Genomic DNA, 14,994 nt, shown 5'->3' with positions numbered 1-14,994 from the left:
TCGGCGGGTAGCGCTTGAGGGGCAAGAGAGGAGAAAGGTGGCGGTGGGTTTGCCACGACGAAGTCCTTACCGGTTCACGTTACCTCGAATGGAAGTCGGGTCCTGCTGACCAGACCCAGCCTCTAGCGTGCGCTGTATACTGTGCGCCAATGGACAGTTACATGACATTACATAGTTACATGAACCGCCACCCACCCACTCGGTCGGGAACAGGCTGATTACTACTGTGTATGCACTGTTGCTGAGACTTTTGAAAACCAGGTGAGAGATGACGCGAGCATCCTCCGTGTCTCGGATGACGGCGGAAAAGGTTTCCATGGCTTTTCCCTTCCTGGCGATCAATTCCTGTGCTCAGACTCTCTCATCATGGAAACCCGGCGGGTTACCGACGGGCTGGTAACAACCGAGGATAACCCCCGTTCCACAAGTGTTCTGTTGCTGCACTAGCCCCACCAACCCGACCAACTTTCTTCGAGACTCAAAGAAGGGTGCCCTGCTGACTACATCAATTTCGGCATTTCAATAGCAGGCATATCGTTGGGCGAGCGCGGATTCGGGCCTTTCTTTCAGCCGAAAGAATAGGGTGAGATTTTGGTCCTCGGGGTTGGCTTGGGAGCTTGGATTGGATGGCGCCGCACACACACAGCTCGAACCAGCTGCTTGGGACAGATTGCGGAAAGGGGTGTTTTGGGTGTGCAGGATCGGGCTGCCGAGGCCGGGCTCAGGCACTCGGCTTGGGCAGTGCAAGGGTCGGCCCGGGCGCTGAGAAAGATGATTTGCTTCGCGGACAGTGTCCGTGTCACGAAACAACACACCATCTGCGATGCATTGACGACACACGGCCGTGCGATGCAGCTGCGACGTTCCAAATCGTTCCGCTGGAAAAAAAACTTAGGTTGATCTTGCCACTCCCTCTACCAAGGTTATCAGTTTCCTGTGTTAGGTGGTTCGGATAATTTATGTACTGAAACATCACTCCGCTGGCGGAAAGCCACCTTCCACTTCCCCCAAAACGCGATGGCTTCTTCGGGAGCCAGGTTCACATGATGGGAGGATGATGAATTGATGAAAGCCCCCACGTCCTCGGCGGGCGCTGGGCTGGCACGGCTCACAGCTGAGCAAGCCCAGTGGACCGGACACGCAGCCACTTCCGAACCTCCTCCTCTGAACAGTGCAGATCGGCCGGGTAGTTAATATTCCACGGCTCCAATCACTGCCCATCATCAGATCTCACCTCCGACCTCGTCTGATCCATCAACCTCACCCGTTGATTCACCACCACCCCTCCCCAATTCCCTTCCCGCCCGACCGGTCGGTCGGTAATTCTGGAAAGTCAATGCTCGTGTTGTCGGTACCGCGCTTGCTATTGCACAGCATCCGCTCATCTCATCCAGTCTCACCGCCTCTTTCCCAGGCGACCCAGCTGTCTGGGAAGGCTAGGTAGCGGAGTCGCTCCGCTGCTTGGGGTTTCTGTCTTGTCAGGATGAACGCTGCAACGGCGTGTTTCGTGCTAGCCCATGGAAGCCACGGACCCTCGCTGACTGTTTAAATACACGAGCGGAAACCCGAAAACCTTCGGGGAGGGGCGCTGACGCGCAGGGGTCTTGTGGTGGGTTTTACGAAAACGGAGGTCCGTAACGGAGTGCAATGGCTCCACTTGCACCAAAGTTACGCTGACGATGGCTTCGTCTTGAAATCGAGTTTCAACTATCATGACGGCCAATACATTCGACCACGTTTCGCGCGATTAAAGTCACAAGTAAAGTGCCCGCCAAGCTGATGTCATCTTCAACCCCATAGCGAAGAAATGGAAATAAAGGCCTTAACATTGTGCCTGTCACGATTCTGTCATTATGATGACCAACAGTCGTGGCTTGTTGTTAACAGCATTCAACTACATGACATGATGTAGAATTACAGTACAGAGCATCGTCCTCGTCCAAAGGCCCTACCCAACCTAAGCACACATGCAAATTGTGTAGCATCCTTTCTCTCCTTGTTGTAGTCACAAATGAGCCCATCTTCCTGATAAGAAGAACATAACAATAATCATTACACCCAACTCAGCGCCCATCACCATAAGCCACAACCCCCCCTCCCCCCCTTACCTAATTCTCAACCAACCCCCCCGGCACCCGAAACTCAACACCCACCGCCTGGCCCAGCGTCGCCTTCCTCCCAGCCCTCCTACCCACATACTGGCCCCCACCACTATGGCCCCTATTATTCAGATACGCGGGGGCCTCCTCGAGCATGCCGCGCTGGACCCAGGCCTGCAGGCGGGCCGGGTCGATGACGCTCATGAGCTTCTCGGTGACGTAGAAGCGGCCCTGGACGTCGTGCTCGCCGCGCAGCACCTGCGCCGCCACCAGCACCCAGCTCCACCGCGCGCCCTTGTCCTTGCCGATCGCGTTGCGCGTGGCGAGCTCCTCGGCGAAGGCCGCGCCCAGTGAGGCTTCCGCCGCGGCGGACACGGTGCCTTGGGGTGGGGGGTGGGTGGAGGAGAGCCGCGCGGTGCGGTAGAGGTTGCCTTTGAACTGGAGGGTGGCGCGCGCGCCGCCGGGCGGGGTGGTTGGGGTGAGGACTTGGATTTCGGTGATGAGCATGACGAGGTTGGCGTCGGGTGGGAGGTCGGGCTGCGCGGGGCCGGCGCCGGGCGTTGCGGCGGACGGGGTGTTGATGACGCGGACTGGGTCGCCGACACGGACCATCTCGGCGCCGAGGTAGATGCCGCCGTAGTGCTGCACGTGGAGGGTGCGGTCGGGTGTGGTGCCTTGGGCGAGCAGGTCGAAGGTGGAGAAGGCGTCGTTGATAGCGCGCGCGCCCATCTTGGAGGCTTCGAGGCCGAGGACCTGCCGGTTGATCTCGCGCTTGGTGGGATCGGGCTCCTGGGAGAGGCGGCTGGTCATGGCCTGCCAGTTGACCGTGTCGAAGGTCTTGTCCTTGAGTTCCTCCATACCCGCATTGGGCACGCTAAAGGTGAGGAAGGGTCGCATAGATTGGCAGTCTTTAACCAGGCTTGGTTGCTCGAGCAGTGTGTGGCCGAGAGGGGCCAGGGTGAAGTGGTAGCTGGAGTCGGGTGCGCCTGGGCGGACAGGTGTGCCGGGCTTGGGGGTGATGGCGATGACTACACCCAGCCGCCATGCTGTGTGTTTGTACCAAACCAACTCGCCCACGCGGAAGACATTGGTCCAGCTGGTGGTCCCTGGTGGCGGGGGCGGGAGTTGTGGCTGCGGTTGCGGTTGTTGCTGCTCCTGTTGCTGCTGCTGCTGCTGCTGCTGCTGCTGCTGCTGGGGAGGAAGCGGCGGCCGCTGTTGTTGGGGAGGTGGCTGCTGAATTGGCGCTGATGCCGGCGGGACAGCAGAGGGATGCACAGCCGTGGCTTGTCCCGGAGCGGCGACGGTAGCGGGAGCCGAAGGCGGGATCGCAGGTGCTTGGCTCCTCTCCCTATCCGCCTTGGCCTTCTCAAGGTATTTCGGACATAGGTCGCAGGGACACTGGCCGTTGTCGGTCGAGTCGCTTGCAAGCCACAAGGCGTGCAGGGCAAATTCGCCGGGGGTGCGGTAGTTCGCCTTAGGTCCAGCCGGATGCCCATACAGGTAGTAGTCTCTGCCGCCATCCTTCCTCACTGCGCACCGTAGCTCGTAGCCCTTGGGGAATCCTGCGAGGATGTATTGTTTCTCTGGCTGGGTTAGCGTCGGTCCATCCAAAAAATCCAGCAACCAGAAAACATACTATCGTCCTTGGGCGCAATCTGGTTTTGAAGATGGCCGGCGACGATGACCTCCCACCGTTCGAGCTGGGTTACATCCTGATCCTCGGTAGGGCTCAGGGAGCTGTGGTCGAGGCTCGCGTATGCCTGGCCATCGCTGCGCGCAATATGTATTGGCCAATAGTCAGTGCTGGCATCGTTTTGTGCTGCTGTGTTGGCCATGATTTTGGCTGGAAGAACTCGGGTTGTCGTTGGTTTGTCGCGTCGTCCCGTGACCTGGAGCAAATGGGACGATTTTCACACGAAGACACGTGAAAACCACGTGTTGTCGGTGTTTTATCGCTCGGGGATTTAAATGGAAGAAAGAGCTTGTGTTCTCTCGCATGTGTGCAAACCAACTCCAACTGAATTCACACTGTTGGATTTTGGTGGACCTTTGATTGAGATGAAGCTGAGTTACCTTTTGACCTGGCTAAGCCCAGCGAGCAGCTTGTCTTATACGCTGTCCTCTTTCGAACAAAGGGAGAAATTGAAACCAACCTCTCCCAGGTAAAACTTATGACCCAGACAAAACGCGATGTGTGATGTTTTGTTTATCTCTACATGTTTGGGCAGTTTGATGCAAGAGCCTGTGATGATGCACGTGTGCTCCGCAGCTCAAGCTTGCATGACAGCATGACTTGGTTCCTTCCAGTCTTCAACTCTCTATTCGTCAATTCGTCAACTACCTAATTGGCTTGCAGCAACAACCATTGATTGTCGGTTTTACATCTAGACAGTTCCCAGCAGAGAGATGCCCATACATAAGGTCATTGCTCACATTCGAAACATATATTTTGCAATCTGCACAGTTCCAAGTTACAAAAGAGGTAACCACCTAGCAAGCATGATGTAACCCAACTCATATCTGGGTGGGTATCTCCACCCACCCCGTCACAACGCAGCTGCAGTTCCACAAAAAAAGTCTGCAATCGACTCAATCCACAACAATCATCAAAAGGCAAGGTGGCCGAGCGGTCTAAGGCGCCACGTTAAGGTGTTCAAACCTTAATCAGAATCCGTGGTCTCGAAAGGGGCGTGAGTTCGAATCTCACCCTTGTCAGCTTCTTTTTCCTGTTCTAGGAACACACTCGACCTCTCTGGTGTTGAGAGTTGATGTCCTTTTTTTTTTTTTTAGTGGGCTCCTCGCAAGACTAGGCTTGATACCCGCGGAAGTCATGGGTAATAACTACTTGGTTTCTTGCCAGGAGACAGTCACGGGCTGCTTTGCCATGTGGCGGCCGAAACACGCCATACCAACCTCCCAGTTGGGGGCTTGCTTGGGTCTCAGCAACCCCCATCCCCGCCCGCCGAAGCAGAACATATGATGGGTTATTAGGTCAGCAAGCTGGGTGCAGTCTTGCCTTGCCCCGGCCCATGATTTCATCTAGGAGTTTATGCGGTAAAACACCATGCAATTATCGACAGGGAACAAACCCGGGCCGTACAAAGTATGGCAAGAGCCACGGGAAGCGAGGTGGGCAGCGGCCTGTGATGACGGCATGGCTTGTTTTTAGCCGGCCGAACACAACCACAACAGCCTTCCTGTTCGGAGGTTGATGACGGCATTCCCGAGAAGAGAAAAGCCGTAACGACGGGACTTCCATCCAAGAAGGGGGAGATATCTGCCGCGATGAGAGGTTTCCCACAGGGCTGAGAGCTGTATGTGCCAAGTTTGCCGAGAAAAGCGCGTTTTTACCATGTCAAAAGCCGGCGACTCGGTCGGAGACCGACGACCCCAGCCGTGCTCAACAAGCCACCAAAAACTGTCTTGCGTCGGGAGCACGCCAACTGCGAGATTGTGGTCGACAATCCAATCTCCCATTCATACTCAACAGGGAATCCGTCCAACAAGCCAAAAAAGAAGCAATTCTGGATCACAAAAACCAACGCAACCTTTTTTAGATATGAACAAGGGGTGGAATCCCACCGCTGCCCATTCGTTCCATTTTTGACGTGCCAGAGAAAACAGTCAATGGCAGTCTGGGCCCTGGGCCGTTCGCACCGCAATCTCAAACTGCGGCCGCCATTGGGCCAGGGCGGGTGTGCCTGGCCCGAGCTGGCCTCGCCCCTGTCGATGTGTGTCCACTGCCGAGATGAGACACCAGGAACCGCGTTCGACCCGCTGTCTTGATTGGGCAGCTCCTCCAGGGCGGACATGGGGTTCCATCAAGCCCGATCCTCTTGTTGGCCTAGCTTGAGCCTGGTCGCTGCCCCCAAGTCGTGCCCCGGAGAAATGATGGAGCAACGCCTGGGAGGTCCACGGGGGGTCTCAGTCAAAGCTGGGCATCGCGCCTTTTTCTCTCTCCACACACCATCATCGGCCTCCTCACCGTCGTTCTGGGTTTGTGCAGAACGTTCTCTCTTTTTCTCCTCTTCGACACGCGTTGAGCGATCCTCTCGTTTGATATCCCTCGACGCTGTGGCCGTTGTGGTGACACTCGCTCGTCAACTCCCCAGCGACATTAGACTGCCCGACACGCTCGCTCGCTCGCTCGTTCGCCTTGGTTCGGAAATCGTATGATTAGTTAGGGGGAAGTTGGAAAAAGCTTGAATCAGTCAGGGGTTTCTCGAGGCAGTGCAAAAGCCCGGACATCTGCCTCATCCACAATCGACACCTCCAGCCACAGCTCCCCAGCTCCCACGCCATGAAACTCTCGATAGTCCAGGCCGCCATCGGCTCGGCCTCCGTAATTCTCTCCGCCCACCCAGCTTCCGCCAACCTCGGCCACAGACACGCACACGTTGAATATGCCAGGAGGCATGGGCACGGGCATGGGCACGAGCACCGCCAGGCCGACGAGATCATCAGCGCGCCCAAGGTCGCCGCGAGGAAAGCCACATGCTCGCTACCAGATGACCCCGACCTGGTGCGCGTCCCGGGAGCCAAAAACAATGGGTTCGCCATGAGTCCGGATGAGCCGTGCGAGGATGGGAAGTGGTGCCCGATCGCCTGCAGGCCGGGCAAGGTGATGGCGCAGTGGAAGCCGGACACAGTACAGGTCTACCCTGAATCGATGGTTGGTGGTCCGCTTCTCCTCTTGCAAGCTGAGGCGAGATATTGACAACTTTCCTGTAGTATGGCGGACTCTATTGCAACGGTGGGAAGCTTGACAAGCCATTCGATGGCCCTTACTGCGTGGACGGCACAGGCGCGGTCAAGGCTGTGAATAAGGCGGGAAAGATCGTGTCCTTCTGCCAGACCGTGCTGCCGGGCAACGAGGCCATGATCATCCCCACCGACGTCACAGACTCAGCGACACTGGCTGTTCCGGGGCCGGACTACTGGCAGGGCACCTCGGCACAGTGAGTACTGCGGCTAACTATCCTCTTGGAGCAGCGCTAACCGTTACCGCCAGCTACTACGTTAATGCGCCTGGGATATCTGCTGCGGTCGGTTGCATCTGGGGGTCTGTGACCAAGGCGCTCGGCAACTGGACGCCCTTCGTCGCCGGAGCCAACACCATGGCCAACGGAGACACCTTCGTCAAGATCGCCTGGAACCCCGAATACCTCAAAGTGCCCCTGGCCAAGATCACCCCGACCTACGGCATCAAGATCGAGTGCCCCGACGGCGGCTGCAACGGCCTGCCCTGCGCCATCGACCCATCCAAAGGCGGCGTCGGCAGCCTCGAAAGCCCCGTCAGCGCCACCAGCGTCGGAGGCGACTCCTTCTGCGTCGTGACCGTATCCAAGGGCAAGACCGCCAACATCGTCGTCTTCAACACCGACGGATCGCAAGGCGGCGGCGGCGACGACGACGAAAGCGACAGCGACGAAGACGAGCCCGAGCCGACCTCGGAAGCGCCCGAGCCCCCCAAGACCACGATCCGCCCCAAGCCGACCAGCACGCGGGTCCGCACGACGGCAGCGCCTCCATCCCCCTCGCCGTCCAAGAAAACAACCCCGTCCTCCGCGGAACCCACCTCGTCCGAGGCCTGGTATGGCGGTATCTTCCAGGAGCAGGACGTGCAGGGCGACACGTCCTTCTACACGACCCCCAGCCCCACGGCCCAGCCCGTGCGCACCCCGACCCCCGACGCCGTGAAGCCGGCCGCGCCCACCTCGAGCAACGAGGGCGTTGCCGCCACCGAAGGCGGGTCTGCCATTGCCGGCCTGGTGGTCGCGCTCGTGGCGGCCGCCGCGCTGTTCTAGGTGTGCGGCACCGCTGGTGTGTTTTTTGTTGGTGGTGTGGGTGGCTGCGCTTCTTTCGATTCAACATTGCCCACCCCCGCCCAACTGGGCCCCCGATCTCGTCCTTCGAGACGTTTCCATCCCGACGACGGGATCGGCGCCCCTTAATTGCTATTTTATAGAGACGCCTTATATCCCGCGGTTTGCGCCTGCGTTATTGTTTATTACTTTTTTTGGGTTCCTTTCGGCAGAACCCCCGAAATCTTTCGCCGATGGCGGTCGCTCCCTCGGTTTTTTGGGGGATCGGATTCGTCGTTATCTTCGCCTTTTCGATTCTTGGCTGCCGCCCTTTGCTCGATTCTTCGGGCGCCGCATTCTGTTCAAAAGTTGTTTCTGCAACTTCGCGATATACCCCTTGAGTTTTGTTTCTTGGGTTCTTGAACCCCACGGTTGGGTCACTGGTGTGTTTTCGGTCGGGGTATTGTGTGTGCTGTGTGTTCTTTTGGGATGAGTTGGTTGGTTTATGTCTGAAGAGAGATGTATGGCCGGAATGAGGACGATGCGGGATGGATGGCCTGGATTTGGATGGCTTGACTTTCTTTTTGGAAAACCGGCGAATGGAAAAGGAGCGCTCGTCGGTCCCGTCGATGGTTGTTTATTCCAGATGGGTAGACATGGCGAATTTAGTCAATGAAAGTAAAACGACTGACGACTGCAGACTGCGTGTTAGCGTTGTTTTGTGAGGAAACGAGACAAATACTGCGGGCCAGAAATCAAAACTCGCAAGCCGATGCCAGGTTCAGTTAACCCGTGGCCCTCCCTTGAATGCCATTCTCGAAACATGGTGAGACAGCATCGGCATGTGATATCCAACCTCAAATTTCGCTATGCTGTGTAGACGATGATACAGATTGGCTCATGCCGCAGACCCCTCTTATTACCCGTTAACCTTAGCTGGGAATACGCACCCAACCGGGGACATCGTCTATCTCGCCAGGCGGGTCTGTGCTCTCCCCAGCATCGCACGCGTCCAACGCCTCTTGGTGAGCCTCTTGAGCCCGTTCTAGAATGCTCTCGTAAGGAATGGGCCACCCCGCTGCGACAGCGTTGCCGCCCTTTTTCTTGGCCCCCTCGACGGCAAACCGCTTCTGCTGGCGGGCGATAAACCCGTTTAGCAAGTTCGAATACACAAGCCCCGCGATGACCGACTCCAGCTTCTCGGGGGTCGGTCTCTGGTTGCCAAAGATCAGCCCCTCGGATGGCATCAAACGGCGAGGGCCGCCCGGTGGTGGCATTAGCAGCGAGTCCGCGTCCGCCTCGCTTGCGGCGCTGTTAGTGACGGCTTGAACGAGAAGCTTGTTCACGCCAGGCGGCCGGTGCCGTGCTGCTGGTTGTGCGGGCACGTATCCCTCCAAAAGCTTCTGCACGTATCCTGCAGCGGTAGCCAGGTCTTCGAATGACAGGGAGGCCGCGCGGTTGCCCCCTTCGCCTGCCGTGCCTTGCCAGGTAATTAGGAACACTCTTCGGGTAAAGGACCGCCAGACGAGGGGTTTCAGGCGGTAGAGGAATTTGAGGTAGAAGACTTTGTTCCAGAGCCAGTCCAGGTTTAGATTGAGAGCTTCGTAGAAAGCTACAAAGTTCCCCGAGCGGATGGCGGCGCAGATGGGAAGGAAGATATCGGCAAACCCCGCCGCCTCAGGGCGCTGGAGAAGGGCCTGAGAAGGGAAGCGGCCGAGCAGGAGGTTGGTGGGAATCCAGTACGTGAGTATCTGTCGGCGATGCTTTTGGAATTGCGGTAGGCATTCGCGGTAGGCCTCGGCCAAGCACTTTTCGGCGCGCATGTAGTGGTCGTGGTCGAAGTGAAACCTGCCGAGGTAGTAGAGGAAGGTGACTCGCTGGGATGCCGGAAAGAGTGAAAGCGCTGGCCCGCTTGTCGAGAGATTGGTGAACATTTGCACGGCCAAGCGACTCTTGTCGCACTTATATTCAGTCAGCAGATGGTAGGTGACGGCGAGGAGAGGGGGGGCTTTACGGCGAAAAGTAATTTTAAAGTGAGGTTGGCAAATAGATAGACAGCCACCTTCTTTCCTTTTGGCTCTGACCACCTCGTGCTAGAGCGGTCTGTGAGACAAGAAGTGAAGATCTTTTGGATGATGTCGGCTGCTAGTTCGACAACAGACTTCCTCTCGCCCGACTCTCCCTCGGCCATGCCGCCTTGGATTTGCACAAGCAGATCCTTCTGCCTAGTGAGGCTCATAACCAACTTGGACAGTGATTCTGAGAGTGACATGCTAGTCTGCAACAGCATGCTACCATATGTGGGATTGGCGAGAGCATTTGCGCAAGAGCTAGATATGTTAGTTAGGCAGTCATCGGGGAGATGTAAGGAGGCGGCAACCGTACTTGAGTAGGTCGCTAAGCCGGGAATGCAACCGGACAATATCAGCGAAGTCGACGTCACGCCAGTACTCTAGGTACTCCTTGATGAACGAGTTGAAGCTGGGCCATGGGGATCCCTTCCCCTCTGGCACATTGTCCTCTTGCGGAAGACTCTTGTCGATCAGGTTTTCGAGACCTGACGAGTTCGCGGGGAAGCTGCCTTTGAGCTCGTTGCTCATTTCAAAGTATATATTGGCGACGTCAGGTTCTACCACGAGCCAACTGCGAAGTTCGTCGCCATTCTGCTCCAAAACGAAGGTCCTGATACCAGACAGGAATTTGACCACATGTGCCATGGTGGCGGCGATGACGCTAAATTCTGCTTGAAATAAACTGTGTGAAATGAACTGTGGTACAAAGCGTGGCGAAGAGGACGGGGGATGCGTGATGCGTATCGAGGTGAAGATGTGATGGAAGCGGTGGTGTTGATGAAAGTGGTGGTGTGGGAACGCGACTCGACCCGGGTTTACTGCTGCATCGTATGTGGAAGATGGGAAATTCAATGAGGAACAAGATGCAGATGAGGGTCTCGTGATTCATGTGTCGAGTCCCGAGTCACCAGAGCCACAGACACTCGGAGACACTCTCTGGTGTGTATTGTTGTTTATTGAATGTTGGAAAAAGATGGTCGTAGCTCAACGCTTTCTACCCACAACCAAAAACAGCGGCTGATAGCAACCGCACTTCCTTCCAAGACAGGTACCTACTGGATATGTAACATAACCAACCCATTTAAATACCCGTAAATGCACTGTATCTAGACTTTTCGTTCTTCAAATGTAAAAGAATGGTCACGCTTCAAATAACTCCCGTCACCACAGAAGTTACCTAGATACCATATCTAACCCTAACCCTACACACATTGACGCGGTATCTGTATTATTCGTACCTTGGATGCTCCTTGGACTCCGTAGTTTACACAGACTCAATTCGTTGCACAACCATCGCCGATGCTGCGCCTCCACCGTTGCAAATGGCCGCAACACCATATTCACCAGGCTTGAGCTGATGGAGCAGCGTCACGAGGATCCGCGACCCCGAGCTGCCGAGGGCGTGGCCTAATGAGATGGCTCCACCAAGTGGGTTCACCCTTGCGCCCTCCAGGCCAAGGATCTAGATGCCGCGGTTAGTGTGGGTTCTAAATCATGGGGAGAGCGGCGGGGTTGCCTCACCTTCTCGTTGGCCTTGATGACCGCGGCAAAGGCCTCGTTGAACTCCCAAACAGCGACCTGGTCTTTGGTGATGCCGGCTCGCTCGAGAGCAATAGGGACCGCCTTGGCCGGGGCAATTGGGAAATCGATGGGGTCTACAGCGGCATCGGCTGAACTGCAGATGCGTGCGAGGACCCGCGAGCCAGCACCATACTCCTGCGCAACCGCCTTGCTACCTAGCACCAGCGCACTTGCACCGTCGTTCAGCGTCGATGAGTTGGCCGCCGTCACAGTTCCGGTGCCGTCACGTACAAATGCCGGCTTGAGGCTGGGCACCTTCTCCAGCTTGACATCGAGGTATCCTTCGTCCGTGGTGATGACCGTGTCACCCTTCCTCCCCTTGACCGTGACCGGCGCGATCTCGTCGGCAAATGCGTTGTCCTTCCAGGCGGCCTGCGCCCGCTGGTACGACTGGATGGCGTACTGATCTTGTGCTTCCCGCGAGATTTCATATTTCTTGGCCGTATTCTCGGCGCAGTTCCCCATGTGGATCTGGTCGTAGACATCGGTGAGACCGTCCTTGATGAGCCCGTCCTCCATCTTTACGTGGCCGAAGCCTGGTAAACTGCTCGCGCGCGGCATATAATATGGCACCCTCGACATATTCTCGAACCCGCCAGCAATCTGGGCTTCAGAAAGACCTAATTGGATATTCTGCGCCGCGAAGGCAACGGCCTTCAGCCCGGAGGCGCACACCTTGTTGATAGTGACAGCCTCGACTGACGGAGGGAGGCCGGCAAAGACGGAGGCTTGGCGGGCCGGAGCCTGGCCGACGGAGCCCTGGAGGACATTTCCCATGTAGACATCGGTGATCTTGCTGACAGGCACTTTAGACTTTTCGAGCGCGGACTTGATGGCGACAGCACCGAGTTGCGGGCCGGTAACGCTCAAAAAAGAGCCATTGAACTAAAAATATCAGACAACAGGCCGCAAGCAGGACCCAAAGCCCTGGAAATGCTGATCGAACACATACTTTGGCTGTCGGTGTCCGAGATGCGCTCAGAATGTAGGCATCTCGGATCTCTTGACGAAGGCAGGCTTGTGACGAGAACAGCCGAGCCGAGCCGGTCCTGAGGTGCGGTGATACGCGCAGCGCGTGCCTGAATTGCCCCGCCATTGCTGCTAGGAAGACAGTGTGCTCAACGAGGCGGAAATGGATGTCAACAGTGACGGAATATTGAGATCACTACGAGACAGAGGGGAGGAGGGTGGGAGACGAGATACAGCATGTCACGAGCAAACTCGGCCTGCCGAGGGTTCGTCTTAAAGACATGACGCTGGGACTTGGTTAAGCGGAACTGCTCGGCTTGTGACGGACGACGGGCGGCTAGGTGTGGAGGTGGAGACATCCAAAGTCGGGCGAGATGGAGCTGCCCCCCGCCACTTCGGCACCCGGGAAAAGCTTGGTTAGGTAAGCTCCTGTGGAGCCGAGTGGTTAGACATTTGGGAAGGAACTCAAAGGCGCAGGAGACAAAGAACTCTCTCACACCAAGGTTCAGTCTGTGAGTAAAGATCTGGTCTGCCTTGTGCTGGGCCTTCAAAGCCGCAATCCACCATAATGAAGCAGGAACTGCCAGATCGACAGGCGATTCAGCGGCGGGCCTGCCAGTCACGGCCCCCGCACGGTGCACTTGTCTAGCCATTCCAGCCCTTCCTAATTGGCCACCATCGCCCCCGCTAATTCAATAACTTCACCTGAACTATCCCAGTCTAGAATCCATCATCGCCCTCAACTTGACTCGCCCCCAGCACCGCGTTTTGTCCGCGTCAGTTCTGACCTCAACTTTAATTTCTTGCCACCCTTGTGCTACATTAGCGATACTTCTTCCAACCCTACCGGGACTTCAACAACCCCTAGCGCTTCTTGTATTTCAGCAAACAACATGTCGACCGCCGCCCGCCGCCGCCTAATGCGAGACTTCAAGGTGCGAGGATTCCACCCAAGAAGCGCTTGTTCCGCAGCTTCCGCGATGCTAACCCCCAGTCATAGCGCATGCAGACCGACCCGCCTGCTGGTGTTTCCGCATCTCCCGTCCCCGACAATGTCATGACTTGGTGAGCAACCCTCCTCGTGACGATGCCCGGCGCCGGTAGTGACTAACTCAGCCCTCATCAGGAACGCCGTCATTATCGGTCCCGCAGACACCCCCTTCGAAGACGGAACCTTCAGGCTTGTGATGCACTTTGAGGAACAATACCCTAACAAGCCGCCATCCGTCAAGTTCATCAGCCAGATGTTCCACCCAAATGTCTACGCCACGGGCGAGCTATGTCTCGATATCCTCCAGAACCGCTGGAGTCCGACTTACGACGTTGCAGCCGTGCTTACCAGTATTCAGAGGTGGGTGCGTTAGGTACGGGGTTGGGATATTCGTCGCTGACGTTGCTCACAGCTTGTTGAACGACCCGAACACCGGATCTCCCGCGAACGTCGAAGCGTCCAACTTATACAAAGATAACCGCAAGGAGTATACGAAGCGGGTTAGGGAGACCGTGGAGAAGAGCTGGGACGACTGAAAGCGCAGTGGCCACCTCGCGAAACTTGCTGAATCGGCGAGGCTTAATATCTGGCGACGGCGGCCGCAAGATCTACGGGAGGGAAGCGAGACCACACACTCGGAGCGTGTAGCATGGGTTGTTGAAGCCCGACCCACTCTTTTTGTTTCGGAGTTCTGGCGTTTTGGCCGGTGTCTGTCAGCATTTGGAAGGCATGTCATTACATTAGTGTCGGGCGTCGCGTTAGCAACACTTCCTGGTTGGGCGCCTTTAGGGTCAGTTGGGATTTCGATAGTGAGAGGGGAAGGCGGGGCCTGTGGTTGGAGTTCCGGCCCACATCATCGCAGGAGAAACTCTGGGTACCTAGGTAGCTAATGCATTTAATGGTGTGTTTATACCGAGAATGGGCCTGCGCCAATCCTCGAGGTATTTCAACGTTTGATGAACGACGGGATGAAGGTCCTCGGGGCACTTGCCTGACCTCACGGCCGGTCCCGTCAACGGCAGTACCTGGGTTGTGGGGTCATGGATACTATGGATGGAACCCCCTGGCCAAAGAAAGCCGAACTTGACAGGGGAGCAACAAACAGAGAATGAAGTACAAGAAACCGAGGGAAAGAGGTAAAGGAAACTGGGGACAAAAAAGATACCAGAAAAAGGGAAAAAAAGAAGTCGAGGAAAGTTAAAAGTAAACCTAATATTAGTTTCCGAATAACTTTCTTTTGATCCCTCGAGCCGAAGGTTTCGTCGGCACCTCCCCCACCTGCATGAATTGCTAATCTCCATGTTGTCAAGCCCATTTGGCCCCTGGTTCCTGGCCGCTGGAACAATGCTGCCCGCTGGCAACCGGCCGGCAGAGCGCTGTGCCTAGCCTCGAGCGGGGCTCTGACAGGCGTGCATTGCCCCATGAAACAACCACCCACGACCGATTGCAGCGTGAACTGGCGCGTCATTCCGCCAGCC

The 14,994-nt window shown here is 56.5% G+C and overlaps 5 protein-coding genes and 1 non-coding gene across 6 annotated transcripts; 3 read left to right on the top strand and 3 right to left on the bottom strand.

Annotated features, from left to right (window-relative positions):
- Positions 1-2,108: 2,108 nt before the first annotated feature.
- On the bottom strand, positions 2,109-3,934 carry F5144DRAFT_490003 (transcription-silencing protein Clr2-domain-containing protein; the record flags this gene model as incomplete). The annotated part of the gene is made up of 2 exons (XM_066785769.1): positions 2,109-3,682; positions 3,736-3,934. The coding sequence occupies 2 exons, from the start codon at positions 3,932-3,934 to the stop codon at positions 2,109-2,111; spliced, it is 1,773 nt and encodes a 590-aa protein (XP_066643122.1).
- Positions 3,935-4,711: 777 nt separating this feature from the next.
- F5144DRAFT_t112 lies at positions 4,712-4,814 on the top strand. Its single transcript has one exon. It is a non-coding gene; the product is annotated as a tRNA-Leu (tRNA).
- Positions 4,815-6,131: 1,317 nt separating this feature from the next.
- F5144DRAFT_572700 (uncharacterized protein) lies at positions 6,132-8,034 on the top strand. The gene is made up of 3 exons (XM_066788913.1): positions 6,132-6,771; positions 6,831-7,057; positions 7,111-8,034. The coding sequence occupies exons 1-3, from the start codon at positions 6,400-6,402 to the stop codon at positions 7,904-7,906; spliced, it is 1,395 nt and encodes a 464-aa protein (XP_066643121.1). The 5' UTR covers positions 6,132-6,399; the 3' UTR covers positions 7,907-8,034.
- Positions 8,035-8,699: 665 nt separating this feature from the next.
- F5144DRAFT_511962 (uncharacterized protein) lies at positions 8,700-10,933 on the bottom strand. Its single transcript, XM_066786558.1, has 3 exons — positions 10,289-10,933; positions 9,918-10,233; positions 8,700-9,864 (listed from the first exon to the last, which is right to left on the bottom strand). Exons 1-3 carry the CDS (start codon positions 10,618-10,620, stop codon positions 8,836-8,838), a joined length of 1,677 nt encoding a protein of 558 aa, XP_066643120.1. The 5' UTR covers positions 10,621-10,933; the 3' UTR covers positions 8,700-8,835.
- F5144DRAFT_572683 (Thiolase, N-terminal domain-containing protein) lies at positions 10,914-12,973 on the bottom strand. The gene is made up of 3 exons (XM_066788912.1): positions 12,509-12,973; positions 11,497-12,441; positions 10,914-11,437 (listed from the first exon to the last, which is right to left on the bottom strand). Exons 1-3 carry the CDS (start codon positions 12,650-12,652, stop codon positions 11,240-11,242), a joined length of 1,287 nt encoding a protein of 428 aa, XP_066643119.1. The 5' UTR covers positions 12,653-12,973; the 3' UTR covers positions 10,914-11,239.
- F5144DRAFT_572681 (ubiquitin-conjugating enzyme/RWD-like protein) lies at positions 12,974-14,436 on the top strand. Its single transcript, XM_066788911.1, has 4 exons — positions 12,974-13,460; positions 13,526-13,590; positions 13,652-13,876; positions 13,929-14,436. The coding sequence occupies exons 1-4, from the start codon at positions 13,419-13,421 to the stop codon at positions 14,050-14,052; spliced, it is 456 nt and encodes a 151-aa protein (XP_066643118.1). The 5' UTR covers positions 12,974-13,418; the 3' UTR covers positions 14,053-14,436.
- The last annotated feature ends 558 nt before the right edge of the window (positions 14,437-14,994 follow it).

This window comes from Chaetomium tenue (assembly GCF_020726465.1).
Source record: "Chaetomium tenue strain MPI-SDFR-AT-0079 chromosome Unknown F5144scaffold_4, whole genome shotgun sequence".
Lineage (NCBI taxonomy): Eukaryota > Fungi > Ascomycota > Sordariomycetes > Sordariales > Chaetomiaceae > Chaetomium > Chaetomium tenue.
Note: the sequence above shows the minus strand (reverse complement) of the source record. Positions and strands in the feature narration are given on the sequence as shown.

Excerpts from the sequence above, each read along its gene's own strand:
- F5144DRAFT_572700 (XM_066788913.1), top strand. The coding sequence starts at position 6,400 with ATGAAACTCTCGATAGTCCAGGCCGCCATCGGCTCGGCCTCCGTAATT. Across the intron at positions 6,772-6,830 it reads AGGTCTACCCTGAATCGATG|TATGGCGGACTCTATTGCAA; the intron begins GTTGGTGGTCCG and ends ACTTTCCTGTAG. Across the intron at positions 7,058-7,110 it reads TGGCAGGGCACCTCGGCACA|CTACTACGTTAATGCGCCTG; the intron begins GTGAGTACTGCG and ends CGTTACCGCCAG.
- F5144DRAFT_511962 (XM_066786558.1), bottom strand. The coding sequence starts at position 10,620 with ATGGCACATGTGGTCAAATTCCTGTCTGGTATCAGGACCTTCGTTTTG. Across the intron at positions 10,234-10,288 it reads CGGCTTAGCGACCTACTCAA|CTCTTGCGCAAATGCTCTCG; the intron begins GTACGGTTGCCG and ends TAACATATCTAG. Across the intron at positions 9,865-9,917 it reads CTTTAAAATTACTTTTCGCC|TGCGACAAGAGTCGCTTGGC; the intron begins GTAAAGCCCCCC and ends ACTGAATATAAG.
- F5144DRAFT_572683 (XM_066788912.1), bottom strand. The coding sequence starts at position 12,652 with ATGGCGGGGCAATTCAGGCACGCGCTGCGCGTATCACCGCACCTCAGG. Across the intron at positions 12,442-12,508 it reads CTCGGACACCGACAGCCAAA|TTCAATGGCTCTTTTTTGAG; the intron begins GTATGTGTTCGA and ends TGATATTTTTAG. Across the intron at positions 11,438-11,496 it reads TCATCAAGGCCAACGAGAAG|ATCCTTGGCCTGGAGGGCGC; the intron begins GTGAGGCAACCC and ends CGCGGCATCTAG.
- F5144DRAFT_572681 (XM_066788911.1), top strand. The coding sequence starts at position 13,419 with ATGTCGACCGCCGCCCGCCGCCGCCTAATGCGAGACTTCAAG. Across the intron at positions 13,461-13,525 it reads GCCTAATGCGAGACTTCAAG|CGCATGCAGACCGACCCGCC; the intron begins GTGCGAGGATTC and ends CCCCAGTCATAG. Across the intron at positions 13,877-13,928 it reads GTGCTTACCAGTATTCAGAG|CTTGTTGAACGACCCGAACA; the intron begins GTGGGTGCGTTA and ends CGTTGCTCACAG.